This window comes from Elephantulus edwardii, unplaced genomic scaffold (genome assembly GCF_000299155.1).
Source record: "Elephantulus edwardii isolate Elephantulus edwardi_28Jun2011 unplaced genomic scaffold, EleEdw1.0 scaffold00151, whole genome shotgun sequence".
Lineage (NCBI taxonomy): Eukaryota > Metazoa > Chordata > Mammalia > Macroscelidea > Macroscelididae > Elephantulus > Elephantulus edwardii.
The window spans coordinates 6,155,994-6,177,434 of record NW_006399901.1 but is presented as its reverse complement, the minus strand read 5'-3'; the positions used below and the strand labels follow the sequence as shown (position 1 = coordinate 6,177,434).

The 21,441-nt window shown below is 52.7% G+C and overlaps 1 protein-coding gene across 1 annotated transcript in view; it reads right to left on the bottom strand.

Moving 5' to 3' along the window:
* Positions 1 to 1,587: 1,587 nt before the first annotated feature.
* The window catches only part of MVK (mevalonate kinase), a 22,794-nt gene continuing 2,940 nt past the window's right edge, over positions 1,588 to 21,441 (bottom strand). Inside the window, exons 3-10 of the mRNA XM_006894900.1 lie at positions 18,557 to 18,701; positions 15,808 to 15,963; positions 12,036 to 12,139; positions 11,083 to 11,128; positions 6,775 to 6,865; positions 6,326 to 6,442; positions 3,344 to 3,497; positions 1,588 to 1,739 (exon numbers count right to left, since the gene is read on the bottom strand). Of these exons, the coding sequence (XP_006894962.1) occupies positions 1,588 to 1,739; positions 3,344 to 3,497; positions 6,326 to 6,442; positions 6,775 to 6,865; positions 11,083 to 11,128; positions 12,036 to 12,139; positions 15,808 to 15,963; positions 18,557 to 18,701 (965 nt within the window). The remainder of the gene's footprint in view (positions 1,740 to 3,343; positions 3,498 to 6,325; positions 6,443 to 6,774; positions 6,866 to 11,082; positions 11,129 to 12,035; positions 12,140 to 15,807; positions 15,964 to 18,556; positions 18,702 to 21,441) is intronic.

Genomic DNA, 21,441 nt, shown 5'->3' with positions numbered 1-21,441 from the left:
GGATCCACCATCAGTGATCCTGGGGCCATTTGGCAGTGGCCCAAGGCAGCCTGGAGAGGCTGGGGGCAGGGAGTGGAGCCCAGCAGCTTCTCTGTCTGCTTCCAAGCCCTCCCCATGAAAACACTGGAAAAGGCGCGCGCTGCCCCCTGGTGGCCGACGGCAGAAGCACACAGAGCTTGTAAATTCTTAATTGTTGGTCCCAGCTTTGACTTTGTGCCCCACCTCTGGCTTGATCTAGGCTTCCCAGATCTTCTGCGGGCAATGTGAGCTGAGGGAGTCTTCGGATAGGTTCTGTACTTCAACAAAAGCCAAGTGCTTGCAAAGTTGTTGTTCCTGTATACCATCAAGTCAGAACGGACTCATAACTGACCCTCCAGCAGGCTTTCAAAGGCAATAAATCGCTTGGGAGGAGATAGCCCCTCTCTCTCCCTAGAGCAGCTGGTGGATTAGAATCACATACCTTTGGGTTGGCAGCACAACTTCTTATCACTAAGCCGCCAGCTCAAACAGGGCCAGGCATGTGCCAGGCACTGGACTGTGAACACTTTACCTCTGCCTCTGTTTTCTCCACCCAGCCATGTTCAGAAAAGAAGTGTTCCAGGAGCTAAGGCAGGCTTTTGCATGCACAGTTTAAAAGTTTCTCTTTTAGGAAAAGGCAGCCTGGCACCACATTAGGGAGACCAGGAAGATGGGGTCCCTATGTCAGCCTGGCCGACCTCTGTTCCTGCTCAGCACAGGCCACCACGGAGTCTCTCCCAGGATCTTGTCCACACACAGAGACCACATGACATGAACCCCTTTATTTCCTTCAATGGAGAGCCAAGCAGGGCCTGCCGCAGATACAGGGACACAAGGTAAATGGTGTGTGGCGGGGGAAGGGGAACGTATCAGGAGTCTTCCCAAAGCCTCCCCTTCTTCCGGGGCATGGAGCGGAGCACTGGGGCCGGAGAGCTTCTTACTCACCCTCCTCTCTTCTCTGCAAACTGCTCATATGCAGACTGGATGAAACTGTAGACGGATCTGCCATCACCCACCAATGTCCGAGACCACCACCAGACACCCCATGGAGGAGACGGGGTCCAGAAGAGCATCAGGAGGCACCCACACAGGGTTCCAGGCAATCACAGCAGACTGAAGGTGCGTTGGGTGGACAGTGGGCCACCCTTGCCATCCAGGGTGGCTTCCTGGTGGAGGTGAGACAAGCCTGGGCCTGAGGAGGCAGGTGGAAGGGTGGTGGAGGCAGAGAAGCGGAGAAGGCACGCTGTTGAGGAAACCAGACATCCTGCACCAAGCTGGCTGAGGGCTGAAGGTGACAGCGTTAAGACTGGGGCAGACGGGTCTGTGGACGCTCCTGGGAAGGTGCCAGAGTCACTGTTCTGTTCTAAGTCTCCAGTGGTCTGTTTGCCTGACCTGCCCAGATGGTATGTAGAATGCAGAGACAAGTGAGTCCCTGGCCAGTCTACTGCAGGTTCTGCACCCCTCCTGCTGGGACCAGAGGCATGCACCCCAGATGGGGTGTCACAGGGGACTTAGGGTGCCAACTTCAGCACTCGAGACCCAGGAGGGCTGCAGTGGCCTTGGCTTGTCTCAGAGGATATCCAGGGCCTGTCGAATGGGAGCATCCAGGAGGGAGGCCAAGTGCATGGAAACGCCAGGAGAGCCGATGCTGGTTTCCCAGCAGTCGAAGCCGCAGCCAGTCAGGGCCTGCTTGGTGGCCTCTACCACCTGCCGCTGCACATCTGAGGGAGGAGAAGTGGCAGTTTACTACTGTGACAGTGAAAACTCCCCATAGGGCAGTGCTCACCCCAGCAAAAGGCAAAGGGCCCAAGGTGCAGTTCTTCTGAGAGGCCCAGTGCTCACGGGGTGGGACTGCTGGACTGTGAGCGCAGCACCCTCCCAAGAGGTCAGCTGGAGCTTAGGGGGTACAGGGAAATGACAGGCCCATGCGGGTGGCTATGTGACTAACAGGTGCTGAAGAGCTGTTCCTGACAAACAGAAGCTGTGCTGGGACTGCAGTGGGTCAGGTGCTGTGGAAAATGGCATGGTGGTGTCTCAAAAAAAAATAATAATCAAAGAATAACACTTGCGGTTGCAATTCCACAAAAGAATTGGAAGTGGGAGCGTAAACAGACATCTCCCGCGATGCCCACAGCTACTCAGTACCAGGTGCTACCAGGGTAGAGGCAAGGATGGGGAGACCGTCTCACATATTCGGGGCATGCTGTCAGGGGCCAGTCCTTGGAAAAGGACATGATGCTGGGAAAGGTGGAGGGCCAGAGGAAGCCCCTCAACCAGGTGGACAGACACAGTGACTGTGGCAGTGGGCTTGAGGACATCAGAGACGGTGAGGGGGGTACAAGGGTGGGCAGCGTTCACATGAGTTGTTCACAGGGTCGCTGTGAGTTACGGTTGACTCAAGGGCATTGAACAGGTGGCAGCAAATTGCATGCCCACCAACAGATCGATGGGTGAACAGCACGCATTATTATTCAGGCACAAAGAGAATCCGAGTCCTGAGGTACGCCATGACGTGGAAGAATGTGGAGAACATCATGCCGCGTGAAAACAGTTACAAACGGACAAATGTCAAGCTATTCCAAGTATCTGAAGTACTTAGAATGTGCAAGAATATGGAGACAAAGTTGATCAGTGGATACCAGGGCGGCTGGAAATACCAGGGATTGGTGATTACGAGGGATGTGGGAAGGAAGAGACAGTGCTTAGGGGGCACTGAGTCCTGTTAAGGGAGTGGAGAAATTTAAAGGCAGATACTGGTGACAGCTGCACAGGATGTGAACACTGTCCAGGACACTCAATTGTATAAACGGGCAAAACTCAAAGGGTATTGAGGGAAAGAAAAAACCAATTATGAGCTCTAGAATCACTCAGACCTCAGCTCCGGACTGCAGCCTCAGATAAGGGACTTCACCACTCTGAACCTCAGTCTCTTCACCTAGAAATGGGAGCAAGTAATGCCATCTACCGCTCTCGGGTTACTCTGAGGTCTTAAAGAGACCAAAGATCAATGGAAAAGACATCATTTTGTTTTATAGCCAAGTAAACCCCTATCCCGGGCATGTCAGCAAGAGGTGATGTGAGCCGACAAAGATGGTTACAATGTCTGTTTCTGAAGTATGTGGACCACCAGGCCAGGCCTGCACCAGGCTCTCACTGCCTCGTTCTCCTTTAGTCTGGGGAGCAATCTTTCAAGTTGCTTGACGTCAGTGAGGAAATATAGGCCCAGAGAGGTTAACTAGTTTTCTCAGGGCCACACAGCAGAGAGAGGACTTGCTAACAATCCTCCTCCCGCCCCTGAAGGGGGCCCCTGCCCATCCCTGGGTACCTGGCTTGAGGAGTGTAATGCCACAGCCACCGCCGCCTGCACCTGTGAGCTTGCTGTACAGTCCGTGGGACCTGGTCACCTGGCATAGCCGGTCCAGAGTGGCGTGGCCCACTCCAAGGGCATTCAGATGGTGCTGGTTCATGTCGATGAGCTCCTGGAGGAGAAGGTCAGTTCTCACCTGGCCCGCATGAGCCTCAGCTCTTGGGAACATTTACAGGCCCTTCCGGTCCATCCGGAGAACTGCTGGTGTAGGGCAGTGAATGGCTGTAACTGCCTGCACACAGTCCCCCTCTGCTGGCACAAGACCGCTGTGTCCTGAAGACCCTCCAAGGGGCGAGTCCACCATCACCATGGCACGCAGCACATATGCCAAGCCTGGCCACAGGAGACCCCCAGCTGGCCCCAATGATTGGTTGGGAGTGGACACGTGACACAAACGGGGCCCTTTAGGACCCTCCCAGGATTTTCTCTGGCTTTTATCTTAGAACTGCCATACTAGCTGACATCAGATGTGACCCACCAGAGTCATCCCCTTCCCCACATGGTCAGAGGTTACATGGAAGGTGAATGCTTTCCAAGCACATCACTGCAGTCCCTGGGTCCAGCTATGCCTGAAGCTGTGAATCCCTAAACTTGTTCTGAGCACCCAAATTAAGCTAAAACTTAATTGCATTGCATTTCTCTCTTTTGCTAGAGAGGGGGGGGAAATCTCTTGCAATTGATTTTCAAACTGAAAAGTGGGTTGTAATTCCAGCAATCTCACGAGTGGGCGATGAAATGCTTGTCTAGATTCTTTCAGTTATGCATAATATACTTCCTCATCTCCTGAGGTCTGAGTGAGATGTGGGTTGCCAACAAAATGAAACCAGTAGTTTCCACTGTCCAAGTATTTTCTATGTACCTTTAATTTGTTCCATTGGTGTAAATGTCTATGACATGCCAGGCACTGTGGCCAATGCTCACGCTATAGAAATACGACTTTTGGGAAGTTAAGGTGGTGGTGTGTGGTCAAGTATACCTAGTTTTGCATCCGAGCTCAGCCTTCCCTGGGCAGGTCCTTCCCTCCAAGCCTCAGTTTGTCCTCTTGGAAGTCAAGGGTCACGCATGCACCCACGGCATTGCTCTGAAGCTGGAACGAGGCTAAGTCTTTCCTACAAAGGCTGGCACAGGGTACTATGCAAACACGGGCTGCTATCATAGTTTTATGAGTGTCTGCCATGGTCCTCAGTTTACAAAGAGGGGAAATGAGGCAGAGGGGAATGTGGTTTGCTGAAGGTCGCCGGACAGCTGTCCACACTGTCACTGACTGCCCTTGGCATTTCAGCTCCTGGTACTTAGAGTACTTGTGTGCCTGGAGCGGTGCCAATCATGGCGACACCTCCGTTGTGGCCCACCTGGCTCTTCTGTCCTGCGCAGGTCACGCAGCAGGGTCACATTAGCCCTTCCCTGCTGCCCCGCCTCACACACGTCCCAGCATCTCTGACAAACAAGCAGACAGGCCATGATGGCTGGGTGGCAGCCCCCTGTGCCTTCCCCCCAAGCCCTGTGGGCTGGCTGTGAGCGCAAACCTCTGGGGGCCTCACTTTCTGTCTGAGCACCAGGTGTCATGCTGCGGAGGCAGGTTCCAGGCACCTGTCACATTCTGATCCAAAATCTGTCAGGAATCAAGTGACAGGTTGTGACACAGGAGAACAGCTCACTGGTTTGAGAGCCAGGGCCTGTCCAGGAGTTGAGTTGTGCGTTGCTGCTGTTGCCGTAGCCAAAAATACACACAATGTATAATCACCATGCTGTTTCTGTAGCGTTCTCCGGGGGCCCGGCGGGGTATATTTTAGGCAGTACTCTATCATTATTCATTTCCGACTCAGGAGGACTGTGTCCCCTCCTTTCTACGTGGAAGGAATTGAGAGCTGAGACAAGAAGGTAAAGGCTTGGGGGATGGAGGCAGACGGCTGGGAATCTCAGGGCAAGAGTGCAGGAATTCAAGAGAGAAAGGGGGTGGGGAGCGAGGGAGGGAGCAAGAGAGAAAAGCAGATGGCAGGCATTGGGCCCACAGGAGGTGCTCATTAAAGACTACTGAATAATGGAATAAATAGCTGAGTCTGACCCCCGGCTCAGCCACTCCCGAAGCTGGGTAACTTCAGAGAAAATCTGTTTCTTTAGGTGTCTGTTTTTACATCTGTGAAATGGGGATAACACACTGGCTTCACAGGCCAATTGCCAGATATGAAAGGGGCATTTAAATTGCAAGATCTGCCTATGGGGGACAGGGAGCAGTGATAATGACAGCAAGCTGGAGGTGACACTTAGGGAGTGGTGAGGACTGCGGTAAAGTAGAGTGTGCATGGCCCCTCCCTACAGGGGACAGTAGTCTGGCGTTTTGGTCTGTCAAAGGCAGCCAGGGTGGCTTTTGGGTTTCGTGTCAGCCCACATTCACTAGACTGTGCCCCCTGGTTTACAGAGCTGGTGGCCCACCGGGCACTGTGCTATGCGCTCACTGTTGTCCCTGCAGGGTCTCACTGCACTCGGGATGCTCAGAACCACAATTCTCTCTGCTGGGATTCCCCACATGGCTGAGGACATGCTGAGCAGTCAGAGAGACCTCTGACCCAATGCAAATGGTTGGGAAACACCTATAAACGCAGCATGCAGAGGAGGCCAGCTACGATGTTTGCTAGGTGGGGATGGCAGACAGATCTGTGCTGATGACCAGCTTGACTGCCTGTGGGGCTCGTGGGTGCTGAACCCTGTGCCCATTCACTCCGCCTGTTCCAGGCACAGCGCTGGGCATCCCTGCAGACACCAACTCAGAATGGTCTGGGAAGTGGCTTAAAGGGAAGACACACACCCCACTAATACACACACACACACACACACACACACACGACTGTGGGACCAGGATTGGGGTGCTGACTCCGCACATCAGAGGCAGCACCCAAGCCCAGATGGTTGACTGAGTTGATCCTTCCCCCCAGCTCTTACTTCCAGCACCAGGTACTGTTCTGGGGTCGGCTCAGCCTCCATCTCTCCCAGCACCCGCTCGCACTCCAGGGCAATGGCGTCTATGGAGGTGAGGAGGGGGTTCACAATTTCTGGGAACTGGTGGAGGGAAGGAAGAGTCTGTGAGGCCCAGGGGTAGGCTGATCCCAGACAGCTGTCACCAGTAGGGGTGTAGCGGGCTCTCCCACACCCCACTCTCCCCTCCTTCCAGCCTGTCTTTGCCCTGCCTGGCCACCATGACATCAGGAGCTGCGTGTCTAACTAGCCAGATCACTGGCATTTCAGGAAGCCCTGTCCAGCCTCCTTAGCTGATTCCATCTGCCCACGTCCTCCAACCCCAACCACCGGGCCACTGCTCCACCTCCCCCACTTCCCTCCCTGACAGCCCCAAGCTGACTCCCTGACACCACCAGGAGCTGACCGAGGCCCACCTTCAGCAGCCTGCTCCTGACTCCGGCCACGAGTGCTTTGGTGCTGCGGGGCACTTTGGTGTTGGTTAGCAAGATCTTCAAAGATGGGGGCCTGCAGGGGGAGAACAGCAGTCCACACTGATCCTCCGGCCAGGGGAGCTGGGCAGGATGAGGGGCAGTGCCAGATGCCCAGGAGAAGCCTGCACAGAGGTGGAGACGGTCCAGGCGCGCACATGCCAGCCAGCCCAGGGCACCTCCACCAACTGCAGCAGCTGCCTCCCCACTCCAGAAAGGGGGCAGGCTGCTCCCCCCCAGCTCTTCATTCCTTTGTAACTCTGACTGGGAACCGAGGGCAGAGAGGGAAGATAAGACAAGACCCAAAAAAGGCTTTACCTCGATGTATAAGGATAAAAAAAAGGACTGGCCAAGGTCAAGGCAGCGAGCTGGCAAAGCTATGTGATCAGATGACCACGAGGCTGCAGCAGAGGGACAGGGGCAGAGGGCCTGCGCAGGAGCAGGGCCAGGCTTTGTCATCCGGGCTGGGCCAGGAAGCCAGAGTGGGAGTACTGGGGTCCAGAGAGAAAAACAAGTGCAGGACGGACCGCAGAGCAGGAAGGCTGTCCAGGCTGGTAGCAACATTGACAGGAGCACAGGAGGGGAGGGCAGGGGTCCTGCCTTGATGGAACCATACTCAGTGACCCAGCCAGGAAACCAGACATGGCTCCAGGGACCTGGGAGCCCCACTAACCACCTGAGAATAACCCTATCGTCCTCTCCTGCCCTCACGCCAAAACAAAAACATCCCACAGCCACTGAGTGGAGTCCATAAAGACACCCTCCACGAGAGTCTGAGGCTGTGAATCTTTGAGGGAAGAGACTGCTTATTTTCTCCCTCAGAGCAACTGGTGGATTTGAACTGCTGACCTCTGGTTAGTTGAGCAGACACTTTATGACATCATCACTGTTTTCTGCTACTCCCCCTCTGCTCCAGATGCCTTACAAACCCTCTTCACGCCATGACCTCAGCTGTCCTGATGATGAGTTGCGTTTAGGGACCTCAGGCACCCTTCCCCCCCTCACCCCATTCTGCCTCTTAGCCTGCTGCAGGAGGCAGAGAATGGGGGTCTGCTCCGGCCCCACTGGCTGCAGCGGGCCGGCAATGGACAAGACTCCCTCAATCCCTTTACACGCTTTTCTTGTCACGGTTCAAGATTGTAAGATCCAGTCAAGCTGGAAAAGGCCGCCACAGCCAGCTTTATCTCGCCACCCATAAGCCCATGAAATTAATATCGATTCACAGCCTGGGAGGCAGGCTGGGTCCTTTTTAAATTTTTTTTTCCCCCCACAAAAGATTAACATTCTGTTTGGCTTTTCCTTCCCTCTCCTTTAAAGACGAGCCGTTCCTCAAAAGGGCAGCCTTCTGGGAGGCTGTGTCCTGATCCACCTCCAAATAATGCATTTGCTCATGGAGAAAGTCGCGCTGCACGTGATGTGGGGGCCGGGGCGCTTCTTAAGCCATCTGTGGGATTAATGTGGAGCACCCCCTCAGCTCCTGGCTCCCCAGGAGACCTGCCATCTGCTCACGGTGGTGCTCGCAGCGAGCTAAGCCTTGAAAATCGCTTTGCTCCCTCATTCTGCCTGTCAGGGTGGCAGGGGACTGTTTTATCTTTCTTAGACAAAGTCTTCCGCCAACAGACCCTTAGCCCTTCAAGCCCTGGGCTCCTCTACCATCTGATGATCACAACTCAAGCCAAGGGCCTGTCAGCACATACATGACCTGCCTGTCTCTCCAATGGGCCCTCTCCCCAACTCTTGCTGCTGGGTCCTGTTGGGCCAGAACTGACTCACAGCTGACCCTCAGAGGCTGTAAACTGCATGGAAAGAGACTGCCCACCCTTCTTCGATAGGAGTATCTGGTGGATTCGAACCGCATGCCTTTGGGTTGGCAGTGCACATCCTTACCACTAGGCCAACAGAACTCCTGCCTCCTGCTCGTCACACACCAGGACATTCCTGCCCCAGGCCCTTTGCACCATCCTACCTACCTCTGCTTGCAACCTGCCTTGGCCATCTGTAAGACTTCCATTTCACTCAGCTCTTGACTCAAAGATCACTTTATCAGAGGCCTCACATAACCAGCTCTCTCCTCTACTTTTTAGCCCCTCATGTTGTGTTTTTGTCTCCTCGGAAATATGTATCTCTGCTATGTTAATCAGGTCATATTAAGGGTAGGATGTCTCAAAAGTGCCAATACAGAAGCCAACACAGATGAGAGTGGGGGGCAAAATGTGCCACTTCTGATCCATGAATACCCCCAAGGAAACAAGAAACACTAGGACTGCAGATGCTCAAAGAGACAAAGATTATCCCCTAAGCATGCGCCCTGAAGGTGCACTTCTATCCTCCAACTCCAAGCGAACAAACTTCTGTTCCTTGAAGCACCTCTCCAGCCCCACTTGTGATCTATTTCTCCTACGGCAGGGTGAGGAAACGAAGTCCCCCCTTTACGTTTATTAAAGGCATAGCAAACACGTTTTGGAGAAAGTGAAACCAGGTACTCCTTAGAGGCAAGGATGGCAAAACCACATGTCACATGCTTTGGGCATGTTGTCAGGAGAGGGCTATTCCTTTGAAAGGGACATCATGCTTGGAAAGGTGGAGGGTCAGAGAAAGAGAGACCTTTGACAAGATGGACTGACACCGTGACTGCAGCAATGGGCTCACGTGTATCGGAGATGGTGAGGATGGCACAGGATAGGACAAGATTCAAAGGTCGCTGTGGGTCTTACCCGACTCAAGGACACCTATCAACAGCAAAGCACATCTGACTGACTGACTGACTGACTGCTCTTAAACAGCTACAGCCTGTACTAGCCTGCTCTCCAGCACAGAGTAGATTCGGGAGGGCAGGCCCAGGCCAGGCCATCTGCCTCGCCTCTGTCCTGGCTACACACAGAGTCCCACCTGGGCCCCCAGGGCTCCACGAGCCACCAGAAGCTCTTCCCCTGTGCAGGGCAGTGGTTCCAACCAGGCCAGAGGACATCTGCCAGTGTCTGGAGACATTTTCAGCTGCTATAATGGTGGAGCTCTGGTGACCTAGTGGGTGAGGAGTTGCGCTGCTGACCCAAAGGTGGGTGGTTCAAATCCACCAGCTGTGGCAGAGAGAGAGAGAGAGAGAGAGAGAGAGAGAGAGAGAGAGAGGAGGGACCTGCTGAGGGATCATCTGAAAAGAGTGCTCTAGGTAAAGAGAGATAGGGGCACTTGGGACCCTCACAGTCAAACAAGGACCCCCTATCTGGGACAAACGTGATCATGGCCCCTGGCTCCTGCTTACCCCTCTTCTTTCTCTGCCCTTGACCCTCCACTGTGGTGCAAACAGTGCCTACAACGGTTGAACTGTAGACACAGATACTCATGATACAATGGCCTAGGGTAAGTGGCAGAGTGACATAAACAGTGACGGACACGGCGGGTGGTAAGGTGCCACATGTAATCTAGACCCTAAGTCTTGCCCCGCTGTGGTGCTGGAGAAGAGCACTGAACAGATGCTCAGAAGAGAACAAACAGATATGTCTTGGAGAGGGCGCAGCCAGAGTGCTCTTTGGAGGCAAGAATGATGCGGCTTCGCTTCATATACTTTGGACATGTCGCTAGGAAGGGCTATTCCTTGGAGAGGGACATGACGCTGGGAAAGCTGGAGGGTCAGCAGAGGGGAAGACCTTCAACCAGGTGGACTGACACGGTAATCACTGCAATGGGTTCTTGTGTGTCAGGAAGTGTGAGGATGGCACAGGACAGAACAGGGTTCAGATCTTTTCTTCATAGGGTCACTATGAGTTGTACTTGACTTCGACGGCATCTAATAACAACAGGTCTTTCCCAAGCCTCTGGCTCTGCCTGTGTCCCTCTGCCCTTGCATCTCTCTGGCTGGGCCACACGGGCATCTGTGCATGTATGTCTCTGTGTCCAGCCCCCACTGCCAGATCGCAGCCAAGATTTGTCTTGATCTGCCCAGGCCCCAGGTTGGTGTCACTGGGGATGCAGCGCAATACCAATTCTCATTTACTAAGTGAATAGACAGCTGAAAGAAGGAAGGAGCCAGCCGGCAAGGGTCTGGCAGGATGGGAGCATAACCAGTCTCTGGAAGGTGAATCAGGCAGCCAGGCATGACTTCCCCTCTCATCTCTAGGATGGAAAAGAAAAGCACATTTGTCACCTTGTGCTTCCTTTACAGGCATCACCTTCAGGCAAGTTAAGTCCAGGACATGTGCTCTGGGGCTCACCTTCCGGGCAAGCCCTGTGGGGACACCTGCTTCGCTGCAGCCTTACCTCTTTAGAGATACACTCTGTCCTTGCTGGTACCGGAGCACTCCTCCTGAGCAGACAACAAAGTTGGTCAGAACAGCAGGAACAATGACAGGTCTGGGCAAGGCTGGATTGTGGGCTGAGGTTGAAGTTTCGCCCCTTTAAGGGCACAAGTGATCCAGCAAAGCCAGGATCATCAGCTTAAGAGAAAGATGGTTCTCCAAGCCCAGCTCCTGACGAGGCGTGGGCTCCCGGGCCACCCTCCTGCCCACTGACAGCTCGCCCTAGGACTCCGTGCTGGACCCACTGAACAAACACCATCTCAAAGTGGAGGCTGACACTTGTGTGGTCTGCAAATTTCAGAGTGACAGTCCCAGGGCCCTAATGCCAGGCTCTGCTGGGGGCCACTGAAATACACAATCCCAGACCCCTGTACCCATTTGGAATGGGAGGTGTAGGGAGAGAGAGAGAGAGAGAGAGAGAGAGAGAGAGAGTGTGTGTGTGTGTGTGTGTGTGTGTGTGTGTGTGTGTGTGTGTGTTAGTGCTCAGAGATTTCTCTCAATTTCCTTCAATAGGCCAAGACTATTTGCTGCAGAATCTATCCCAAATCACAGAGCCTAAGGTGAAACCAAGTTTCTCCTTAGAGTCTAGGGCTCTATCTCACACACTTTGGGTACGTGGTTAGGAGGGACCAGTCCTTGGAGAAGAACATTGTGCTCGGAAGGGTTGAGAGACAGCGCAAGAGAGGAAGACTCTGGATGAGATGGGCTGATAAGAGTAACTGGGGCACTGGGGGCTGGTGTGTCCGAGTCAGTGAGACTGGCTCACGGCAGGGCAGGCTTCAGAGCTGTTGTACACAGGGTCACTGTGAGTCGCAGGCAACTTGAGAGCACACAACAATAGGCTTCTCTAGTTGTACTCTCAAGGGCTCAGAAAGCAACTGATCATTCAAGAGAGCAAACTGAGGCAGCTCTTACCCCAGGTGCTGACGGCATTGTCCACTCCAGACGGATTCCCGTGAATGATCCTCTCGCCCTGGAAGGCCCATTTGTTGATTAACTCTAAGTCTTCCTCGGCCCACCTGCAGAAGACATAAAAACACACCTTGCCTGTCGCTGCGGCACTCCTAAGCACGTGGCCACCTGCCTCTCGCAGGGTTTGTGGGACTTTTTAAATCTAAACAGTGGACAAACACATGAGTGTTGAGCAAAGAAAAAAATATTATCAACCCAGTCCCTGCTTTTTGCCCTCAGCTCTACATCCTTCCTGACAACTGCTTTCCCTATAAAAGAGCAGAAGACAGCAGGGTGCCCGAGGTGGGGAAGTAATATCGGTGGTCCTCACTGCCATGTCACAACCACAGCTGCAGGCTCAAAGCATCGGCCACCGAACCTGACTGTCCCAACAGGATCCACTCACTCATTCATTCACATCTTCATTAAGCACCTACTGTGTGCCTCGGCTCAAGCTCACAGCAGAGACAATGGCCACGGACCTGACCCCCTGGGCTCAGAATCTAGAGGCGGGACTGGTGCTGCTACACAATAGCATTGAGGGCAAACCTCAGGCAGCTATGGGATGGAGGGACGAGGGCAAGATCACTCTGAAGGGGGCGGGAGGGACAAGTGGCAGTCAGCACAGCCAGACACAGGGGCTGGCATTCCAGATGGAAGGATCCACCTGGGCAGAGCAGCAGGGTAGCTGGGCCAGCGTGGTGGCAGGAGGGAGAGAGGAGCCCTGGGGAGCTGCATCTAGCCCAGGGCCCGGCCCATCAATTCTGTGCACAGCGCTTCCTGCATGGGCGTGGATCTTCAGCCCACTCTTCCCGGGAGCCTCAGCCCCAGGCCTTGACTCAGGAAGGCGAGGGGTGGTGGCCTCGGGGGCAGCAGCTGCTCTCCTCCAAGGCTCTGAGATGAATGGCTGGGTCTCAGGGAGGTAGGGAGAACTGATGCAAAGCTGCGTGGGAAAGACTCCCATGCACATGCGCGCGCGCGCGCGCGTGCGCGCGCGCGCGCACACACACACACACACACACACACACACACACACACACACACACACACACACACACACACACACACACACACCCTGCCCTCTAAAAGGTCTGTGTGAGGGAGTCTGTCCCAGGGACCCAAGTCCTTATTAATACGGATTCTCATCGGCAATTAGCAAAGAGCAGGGAGCCACTCAGCCCCTGGGAGTCCCCACTTTATCACAGGACAACTGGTTCAGTCAAAGCCGGAAGAACCCCCCAGGTCTTTCCTCTCACTGCTGGTGGATGGGAACTGACTCCTCACTGACCCTCCACTGGGCTTCCGAGGCTGCAGATCACACAGGCGGACAGTGCCCACCTCCCTCCCTGGGAGCTGTTGGGGGAGTGGAACTACCCGCAAGGTGTGCCGTCAGGTTACCAGCGCAGCTCCCTCCCTCAGGAAGGCCCTTCATTTTCAGACAAAGAAATGAAGCCATAGACAGAGGGTCTGCGTAAAGCCCTGTAGCAAGTCAATGTGTCATCTCAGCGTCACCTGCAGGTGTCATCTGTCACTGCCTGCTGGATTCCTTCTCTGCCGACAGCCACTCTTCCCCATTGATATAGACTGGTGACAGAGACTTAACATGCACAGTCTTCGTACCCACGGAGGCCAACGAGTGTCGATGTACACTTGACAAGGGGTGTCTAACGATATCTTCATCTTTTTGAATCATCAGCAGGGCTTCAGACCAGCCATGGCTGATGACGCAAAACCAGAATGGACCCCGATTTGTAAAATTTTCTGCTAGAAAATCTTAATCTCCCTCTTAGTAAACAAGGACAGTGTGTGCATTTCGCAGAGCAACAAAATCTCTTGCCCTGCAGAGTGGGAAACAACAGTGCCTGCTCAAAGACAGCAGCTAATGGTACCACTTCCAATGTGCCATTTTCCACAGTTCTGGTAAAAATCCGATCCCTCATATCAGGGTCCTACACCCTTCCACCTCTCCATGCTAGAGCTTCAGCCCACACTTCTCTCCATTTTGGGTGTCATTCTGATACAACTACATTTTACACACTCAGTCTGTTCTGATTAGGCCATGCCTGCACCAACTTAAGCCAACTGGAAGCTCTCATCATCAGACGTGACAGAATCCTAACTAGGCACCCAGTAGGGCCCGGTGAAACTGAAAACCAGGGTATTTGCAACCCAGCAGAAGAAGAACTCAGTGTTTAAAACCAGGCTCAAGAAGAGGACAGGCTTCTTCGGCAGTAGGTAGGCCAGGCACACTGTTCTTCAGGTCTTGTTCTGCTATAGGCCCCTGTGGTGACGCTGGGAGGCTGTGTGGCACTGCACAGTTGCTCCCGAGGAACCCAGTAGTGTCCACTCTGCTGGCTAGCTGGGACATAAAAGAAACCAGCAGTCCACCTCAAACGGCACAGCGGAGCTGGAGTGAGGGTTCCTCCACGGCAGGTGGGCCCACCATAAAGCCTCACAAAGAAGTTACCCAGTGGGACTCTGGGGCTGCCTCCATGCCCCTCACAGCTCAGGACAACTGTGTGATCTTGTGCCTGGGGTAATTCCTCAATAGCATTACCCAAGTGACAGGAATGGCTTGCCGTTACCTCTGTCCTGACCCGTGTCATTGCCTCACAGCTTAATCTAAGGCACCAGAGAGCAGTGTGGGGGGACATGCCCTCCATGGAGATGAGGCTCTGCAAGAGGAAGATATGCCCTCAGAGAGAAATGCCTCCTGATGTTGTTTCTCAGACACATTACGGGTTTTGTTCCTAATCCTTGGGTACAAAAAGTCCCCTGGTTGGCACAAAGTCTATGTGCTCAGCTGATCCCCAGAACGTTGGCAGTGGTTACTGCAGAAGAAACAGGCCTTGAAGTCTGTAAAGGCTGTTGTTGTTCTGTGCTGTCAAGTCACCTGCAACTCATAGCAACCCTGTGTACAACAGCTCTGAGCCCTGGTCTACCCCGAGCCAACCTCATCATCTCTGACACACTTACCCCCATTACATCCCAATCACTTAATTAATCCATCTCTTCAAGGGCCTTCCTCTCCTGCGCTGTCCCTCCACCCTCCCAAGCATGACTTCCCTCTCCAAGGACTGGTCTCTCCTTGAAACATGATCAAAGCATGTTAGACAGAGCTTCAGAATCCTTGCCTCCAAGGAGAAGGCCAGTTTCACTCACTCCAGAAAGAACCTGTTTGTTCTCCTAGCAGTCCATGTATATATAGATTATAATCAAGAAAATCCACAAAGCAGCTCTAGTTTGTAACACATAGGGGGTCTCCTTAGTCACAAATCAACCCCAGAAGCAAAACCAACAACATACCAGGCGGTGAAACCTCACACTGACCCCCTGTGGTGTTACCAGTGCATTTCGCTTTGGAGGAAGTGAAGCTCCGAGGCTCCAGACTCAGCGGAGAGTCTACCGAGGTCAACGGCAGGTTTGTCTAAGCCAGTATCCCCTCTCACATTCTACCAAATCACAGGCACTCAAGCTCCAAAGAGTCAAGAGGGAGGTGAGGGAAGCAAAGACAGTAGTTTTTGAGCGTACAAGCTCAGAGCTTGGGTGTAGACTACCCAGTTCCAATCCTGCTCAGTCACTCGCTAGCCGTGCAGCCCAGTGTCAGCCAACTGGCCTCTCTAGGCCTCAGTATCCCCATCTGGAGGACAGACTATGCTGAGTCTTTGGTGAAGGAATGCACGTGTGGTTCCCAGTGGATGGGGACAGGCAGTGACCACGTGAGGGGCACGATTACCTGCTGATGCCATCGCCGTCCTTCAGAGGGTTGGGGATCTGCTCGCACGCAGTCAGCAAGGCGGCTGCCAGACACACGGAGTAGGCCGCACTGGAGCCCAGGCCCGCGCCGGTGGGCAGCTCTGACCACACCACGATGTCCAGGCTAGGCAGGGCCCTGAAACATATCAGGTGCAAAGGTGCAAAGTCTGATTCTCTTGAGGGCAGTGTGTGCCCTCACTGGACCAGGCACCGAGGCTTAGCACCTGATTCCAAGAACTGGGCCTTGTTTTGTGAACTCTCAGTGATTTTTCCACCCCAAAGCATCTCCACTGGATGGCAGAAACCTGCGGTGAATCGACAACTAGAAAATAAACATCAGCTTTGCCAAAGCAGATCTCTTCTGAAATGCACCTTGCCATCCACCAAGCCCTTTCTCTCCACACCTTCCTGCTTCTGTGCATGTTCCACGGTCCTGCCGTGGGCACCGGCTGGTCTTTCTGTTTAGAACAAACTCCTACTCAACCTTCAAGACCCTTTTAGATGTCACTTCCTCTGTAAAGCGTTCCGTGACCACCACATAGGTGCCTCCTCGCTCTCCACTTCTAACCCTGCCTCACTGCCTCTCACGGTTACCGTACGCGGCTCCGGTGCTCATGTGGAAGCCGCTCCCGTCAGACAGTCCTTCCCAATCAGAAAGCCTGGGCTGCTAGACGAGAAGCTCCAGCTTTTCACTCACATTCCCCAGCCGAGGGCTGTCAATGTCTTGTTCTGTAATTTCCCTTAGATTCTTTTCCCAGTTTCCAAACATAAAATTATAATATTGAATGTGTCTTTTCAAACTTTATATGCCCATCCGGGGATACTCTGAAATGTCCCCCATGGAGGGTACACGCCCTTCTCAGACAAAAAGTCCCTGCACCACACAGCCAAGTGTCAGGACCCTGCGCAACATGAATGTGGCTGGGTCAGCACTGCTGTAGGAGTGAGGGGCTGTCCCCTGAGGTTCTCCCTTCGAGTCTGGACAGGCACGTTCCAGGCACTCTGCTAGGCCCAGTATACATGTTGGTGTCACTGTTGGTATGTGCTGTCGAGTCAGGAGGAGACACAGGAGGAGACTTCCATCTTTCTGTCAAGAAGCAGTGGGTGGCTTTGAACCACCTGCCTTTGGGTTGGTGGTGCAACTCCTTACTCACTGGGTCACCAGATCTCTCTGTACCTCTAACCTCCCAATAGTTCTGTTGCTGTTGTTGTCACGTACCATCTGGTCAAAGTCAAACTAGCAGCTAACCCTCCAGGAAGTTTTCAGAGTCTATAAATCACACTGGAGATTGTCCATCTTTCTCCCTACAGAGCAGCTGTGTGTTAAACCGCGTGCCTTTGGGTCCGCAGTGCAGCTCCTTACCACCAAGCCACCAGAGACCCCTCTCAATAGTTATGAGGAAATGAGAAATAAGAGCAGCTAATCTAACAACAGCAAACTCGTAAGCAATGTGTCAAGCACTGTGCTTCATATACAATAACTCATGGAACCTCCTTCCAAAATATCTATGGTTTGGAGACTAGTACTGTTCCCTTTTAACATAGGAGGAAACTGAGGCTCAGAAAGACTAAGAACTGAGAACGTCAAGTACCCTGGTGTGGGGAGCGGGGTTGTCACACAGTCTGACTCCCGAGCCTGCATCCTCTCCCGCCAGCTGGCACCCTCTCAGCAATGACCCTCAAGGGGCCAGCTTCTCAAAGAGCAGACAGATCTTATCTTAGGGCCAGAGATACTCTGCTAATCAGGGAGCTTGCCGGGATCCGCAGTGGGTGGAACAAAGGTGTCTATAGAAGCCATACAGAGATACAGAGAATCCCATCTGCTTCAGATTCTACCGAAGCAAAGAGAACAGAGGCGGCAGGTGGAGTTAAGAATCTAAGTGTTAGCAGTAACATTAACTTACTAGTTCAATATTTCTACCACTTACTAATTAGCTGCATAGGCCTTAAGAATCTTGTAGGTTGCCACCCAAACAGATATATGCCCACCTATGTTTGTTTACTGCCGCATTGTTCACAGTAGCAACCCAAGTGCCCATCAACAAATGAATGGACAGAGAAGTTGTGATATATTCACACAGCACTGAAAAACAAGGAGCTCATAAAATATCACACAAAAAGGGCGACACTGGAGGACATTATACTGTGTGAAATTATTTCCATCACAAAAGGAAAAATACTGCGTAATGCCATTGTTATATAATAGGAATGACATGGGGGTTGGAAGGAAACTAAGAAAAAAGGGGATAAATAATGAATACTGCATTGAAACAGATGAGGGAAAGAACGGTTTAAAAGGAATATATGATCAGGTATTATTTGCATGACAACAGTCCAGAATAAGAGGTGCAAAGCAAAGTGGACCAGGGTGGGGGGGCGACATCGGGAAAGGAGGAAATTGTGCAACAACAAATGAATGGAAATCCAAGTTTTTGGCAAACTTTCATTAAAGTATCAATTAAAAAATAGAAATAAAAAGAATCTTGTAGGTTCGCTGTGTGTGAAATGGGGCTAGTGCCTCTCTCACAGGGCTAACATCAACAATAAAACAGTAACACTGAAGACGTTGTCTAGGGGGTACCTGGCACACGGGGAGCACGGCCGGTGGTTGACCGTGACCTGACAGGGAGCACTCAAACTCCCCAGCAGCAGCCACCTGAGAAACCTTTCTGATGATCTGCCCGCATGTGCACCTCTTCCCACGCACCCCACCCCCACCGCACACCCACCTCTGCTTCCGGAAGACGGACAGGTAGAGGTACAGGAAGGCCAGCACAGCCAGGCGCTCGGTGACAGCACAGTCCGCAGGGACATCGGCCACCTCTGTCAGCTTCTCCACTTGCTCTGGGGTGGGCACTGTGGCATCGCCTTTCTCTGTCACACGGGCAAACAAAACCAACAAACAAAACCTGTGGATGCTAGCTCACCCACTCAAAGGCCCAAGTGTGAGCTTCTACATCACAAAACCCCAGTGAAAAGGAAGAGTGAGAGGACCTCGGGGGCTGTACTGAACAACAGACCACAGAAAGCTGAAGGGCCAGTGGAATCAGAGGGCGGAGGGACAGGGAGTCATGGTCCACGCACCCCAGCCAGTCTCTCCGGCTGACTTCACGCTTCAGAGGCGGCTGAGCGTGGGGTGAGTTCAGTAAGTGCTGACTTAATGACCCTGACTTTTAGCTTCTTTTTTCCTTCATGAAAGAGGAACACAGAAGCACCTCCTTACAGGACTGGCATGGAGAGGAAGCTAAATTCCTTTTCCTTTCATTGCTGTTCAGTAGACCTGACTCACAGCTGACCCTCCAGCTCATTCCCAAGGCTGTAAATGGTCCACAAGGAGCTAGCCCATCTGTCCAAAGAGGTAGATCTGAACTGCCAGAGAAGCAAGGCTTTTAAATTACTGGCACCACCATGCCCCCAGAGCTCCCTCACGTTAAACTGTGGTGGTCGTGGTTATGTGCCGTCCAGTCAGAACTGATTCACAGCTAACCCGCCTGTGGGTTTTCAGGGGCCGTAAATCGAACAATGAGAGGACACTGCTTATCTGTCTCCCTATGAGCAGCCAGTGGATTTGAACCATCTGCCTTTAGCAGCACAGCTCCTTACCACTTACCAAAGTCACACTGTCGTTGTGGTTGTTATGTGCCATCGAGTCATTTGCGACTCATAGCGACCCTATGTACAACAGCCCAAACCCTGCTCTATCCTGTGCCAATCGCGCTGCCTCTGACACACCCATTCCAATTACCCCAGTCACTGAATCAATCCACCTCATAGACGGTCTTCCCCTCCTGCGCTGTCCCTCCACTCTACCCAGCATGATGTCCCTCTCCAAAGACCTGTCTCTCCTTACAACATGTCCAAAGTACGCCAAACGAAGTTTCAGAATCCTTGCCTCCAAGGAGCAGCCTGGTTTAACCCTGTCCAGGATGAATCTGTTTGTTTTCTTATCTTAGCACACACATCCTAGCTCGCGACACACATAGTAAGTGCTCAATTAATTGTTGTATACTGTTGAGTCAGAACCGACTCATAGCTGGCCCTCCAGCGAGTTTTCAGAGGCAGCAAATCGCACAAGAGGAGACTGCCCATCCTTCTCCTGCACAGCAGCTGGTGGATTTGAACTGCATGCCTTTGGGGGTTTTACCACTGAGCCACCAGCGTTCCCTGCTTAACTAACAGGAGCTTTAAAACAAACAAGCATACACATAGAGCCCTGTGGATGCTAGCCCAATCACTCAGAGGCCCAAGTGTCAGCTTCTACATCACAAAACCCAAATGAAAAAGAGTATTGAGCATCCCCAAAGAGCCCCCTCTCCCAAAACCTCATTAGCGAATAGAGGGCATTCAAAAGAGATGAGTGATTTTGAAATGTTGAGACCTGCCTGGGAAAGGTGAAGGAGCAATTTCGGACTCGGTGGTACGTGGGAGGCTGGGGCCCTTTCCTGAGAAGCTGAGCAAGTCAGACCAGCTCAGTCACTCCCTGAGCGCTGGGTCGGAGTCTAAGGGAACGTGGTGCCGAGCGGGGTGACTGCATTAGGACACGTCGGTACATATGAAGTCCTCAAGGGCATGAGCTTAATGAACTAATGATACATTAGAAGCAGCCAACAGGATGTCAACGTTTTTGAGAACTCAGACATTTCAGACCTCTGTGCTGGTTGTGGTCTGTACTCACTGAGGCTTCACAAGGTAGAAAAGCTGAGTCTCAGAACTGTCTGTAACACTGGAGCTGGATATTCTAAGCCACTTGGCTTCCCTGAACACCTACTTTCTTATCCCTAAAATGGTGAAGGATAACACACCCAAGTCCAGCTAAGGCTGGAAAATCCCAACAGCACAACCTGACACCTCGTTCAGGGCTTGGTCTGCACAAATCCCCACGTATGCTCTCATCTGTTCTGAGGGAGCAAAAAAATCGTGCAAGCAAGGAAGGACAGACATTGGTAAATCCATGGAAAGCATGACTCCAAAGATTCCAATTTCGTTTCAATCCTCAGAGAAGTAGAGTGAGCCCTTGCCTGTGGACCAAACTCCACCTTGCAGACCTTAACGCCCACTTCCAATGCTGCAAAGGTGCAACCCTCAGTGAAACCACAGGACTCAGCTCCCTAAGACGCAGAGAGTTAAGAAGGCCTGCCTGGGGCCACAAAGGGAGCCAGAAGTGAGTCAGAACCAAGAGTCGTCTCAGACATGTCCTGGTCACAGCCTGTTTTCAAGCCCATGCTAGTGACAGGCAGAAAGAGCTGCCTCTTGTAAAGAGGAAGAGCTTCCCAACAGGTGGGACCTCATCGTTGCCTTTCAGAACTGCATTTGGTGCCATTAAGTTCTCAGCGGCCATTGCTGGCCTGGAAGGGACCCTGTACACCACAGACAGCAAGTCTCAGACAGCAGCCTTCTGAGCCCCCACCTAAGAAGTGACCCCAGAGATCTTAAGAGTGAGTCTGGGAACATCCCCAGACTCACTCAGAGAACCCCTTATAAAATACACATTTCTGGGTTTAAACTACTATCATCATCTGTGAGCAATAGAAGCATATAGCCAATAATATATGTGCATGAGGGGAGCTCTGGTGGCCTAGTGGCAAGGAGCTGCAACTACAATCCCAGAGGCGCA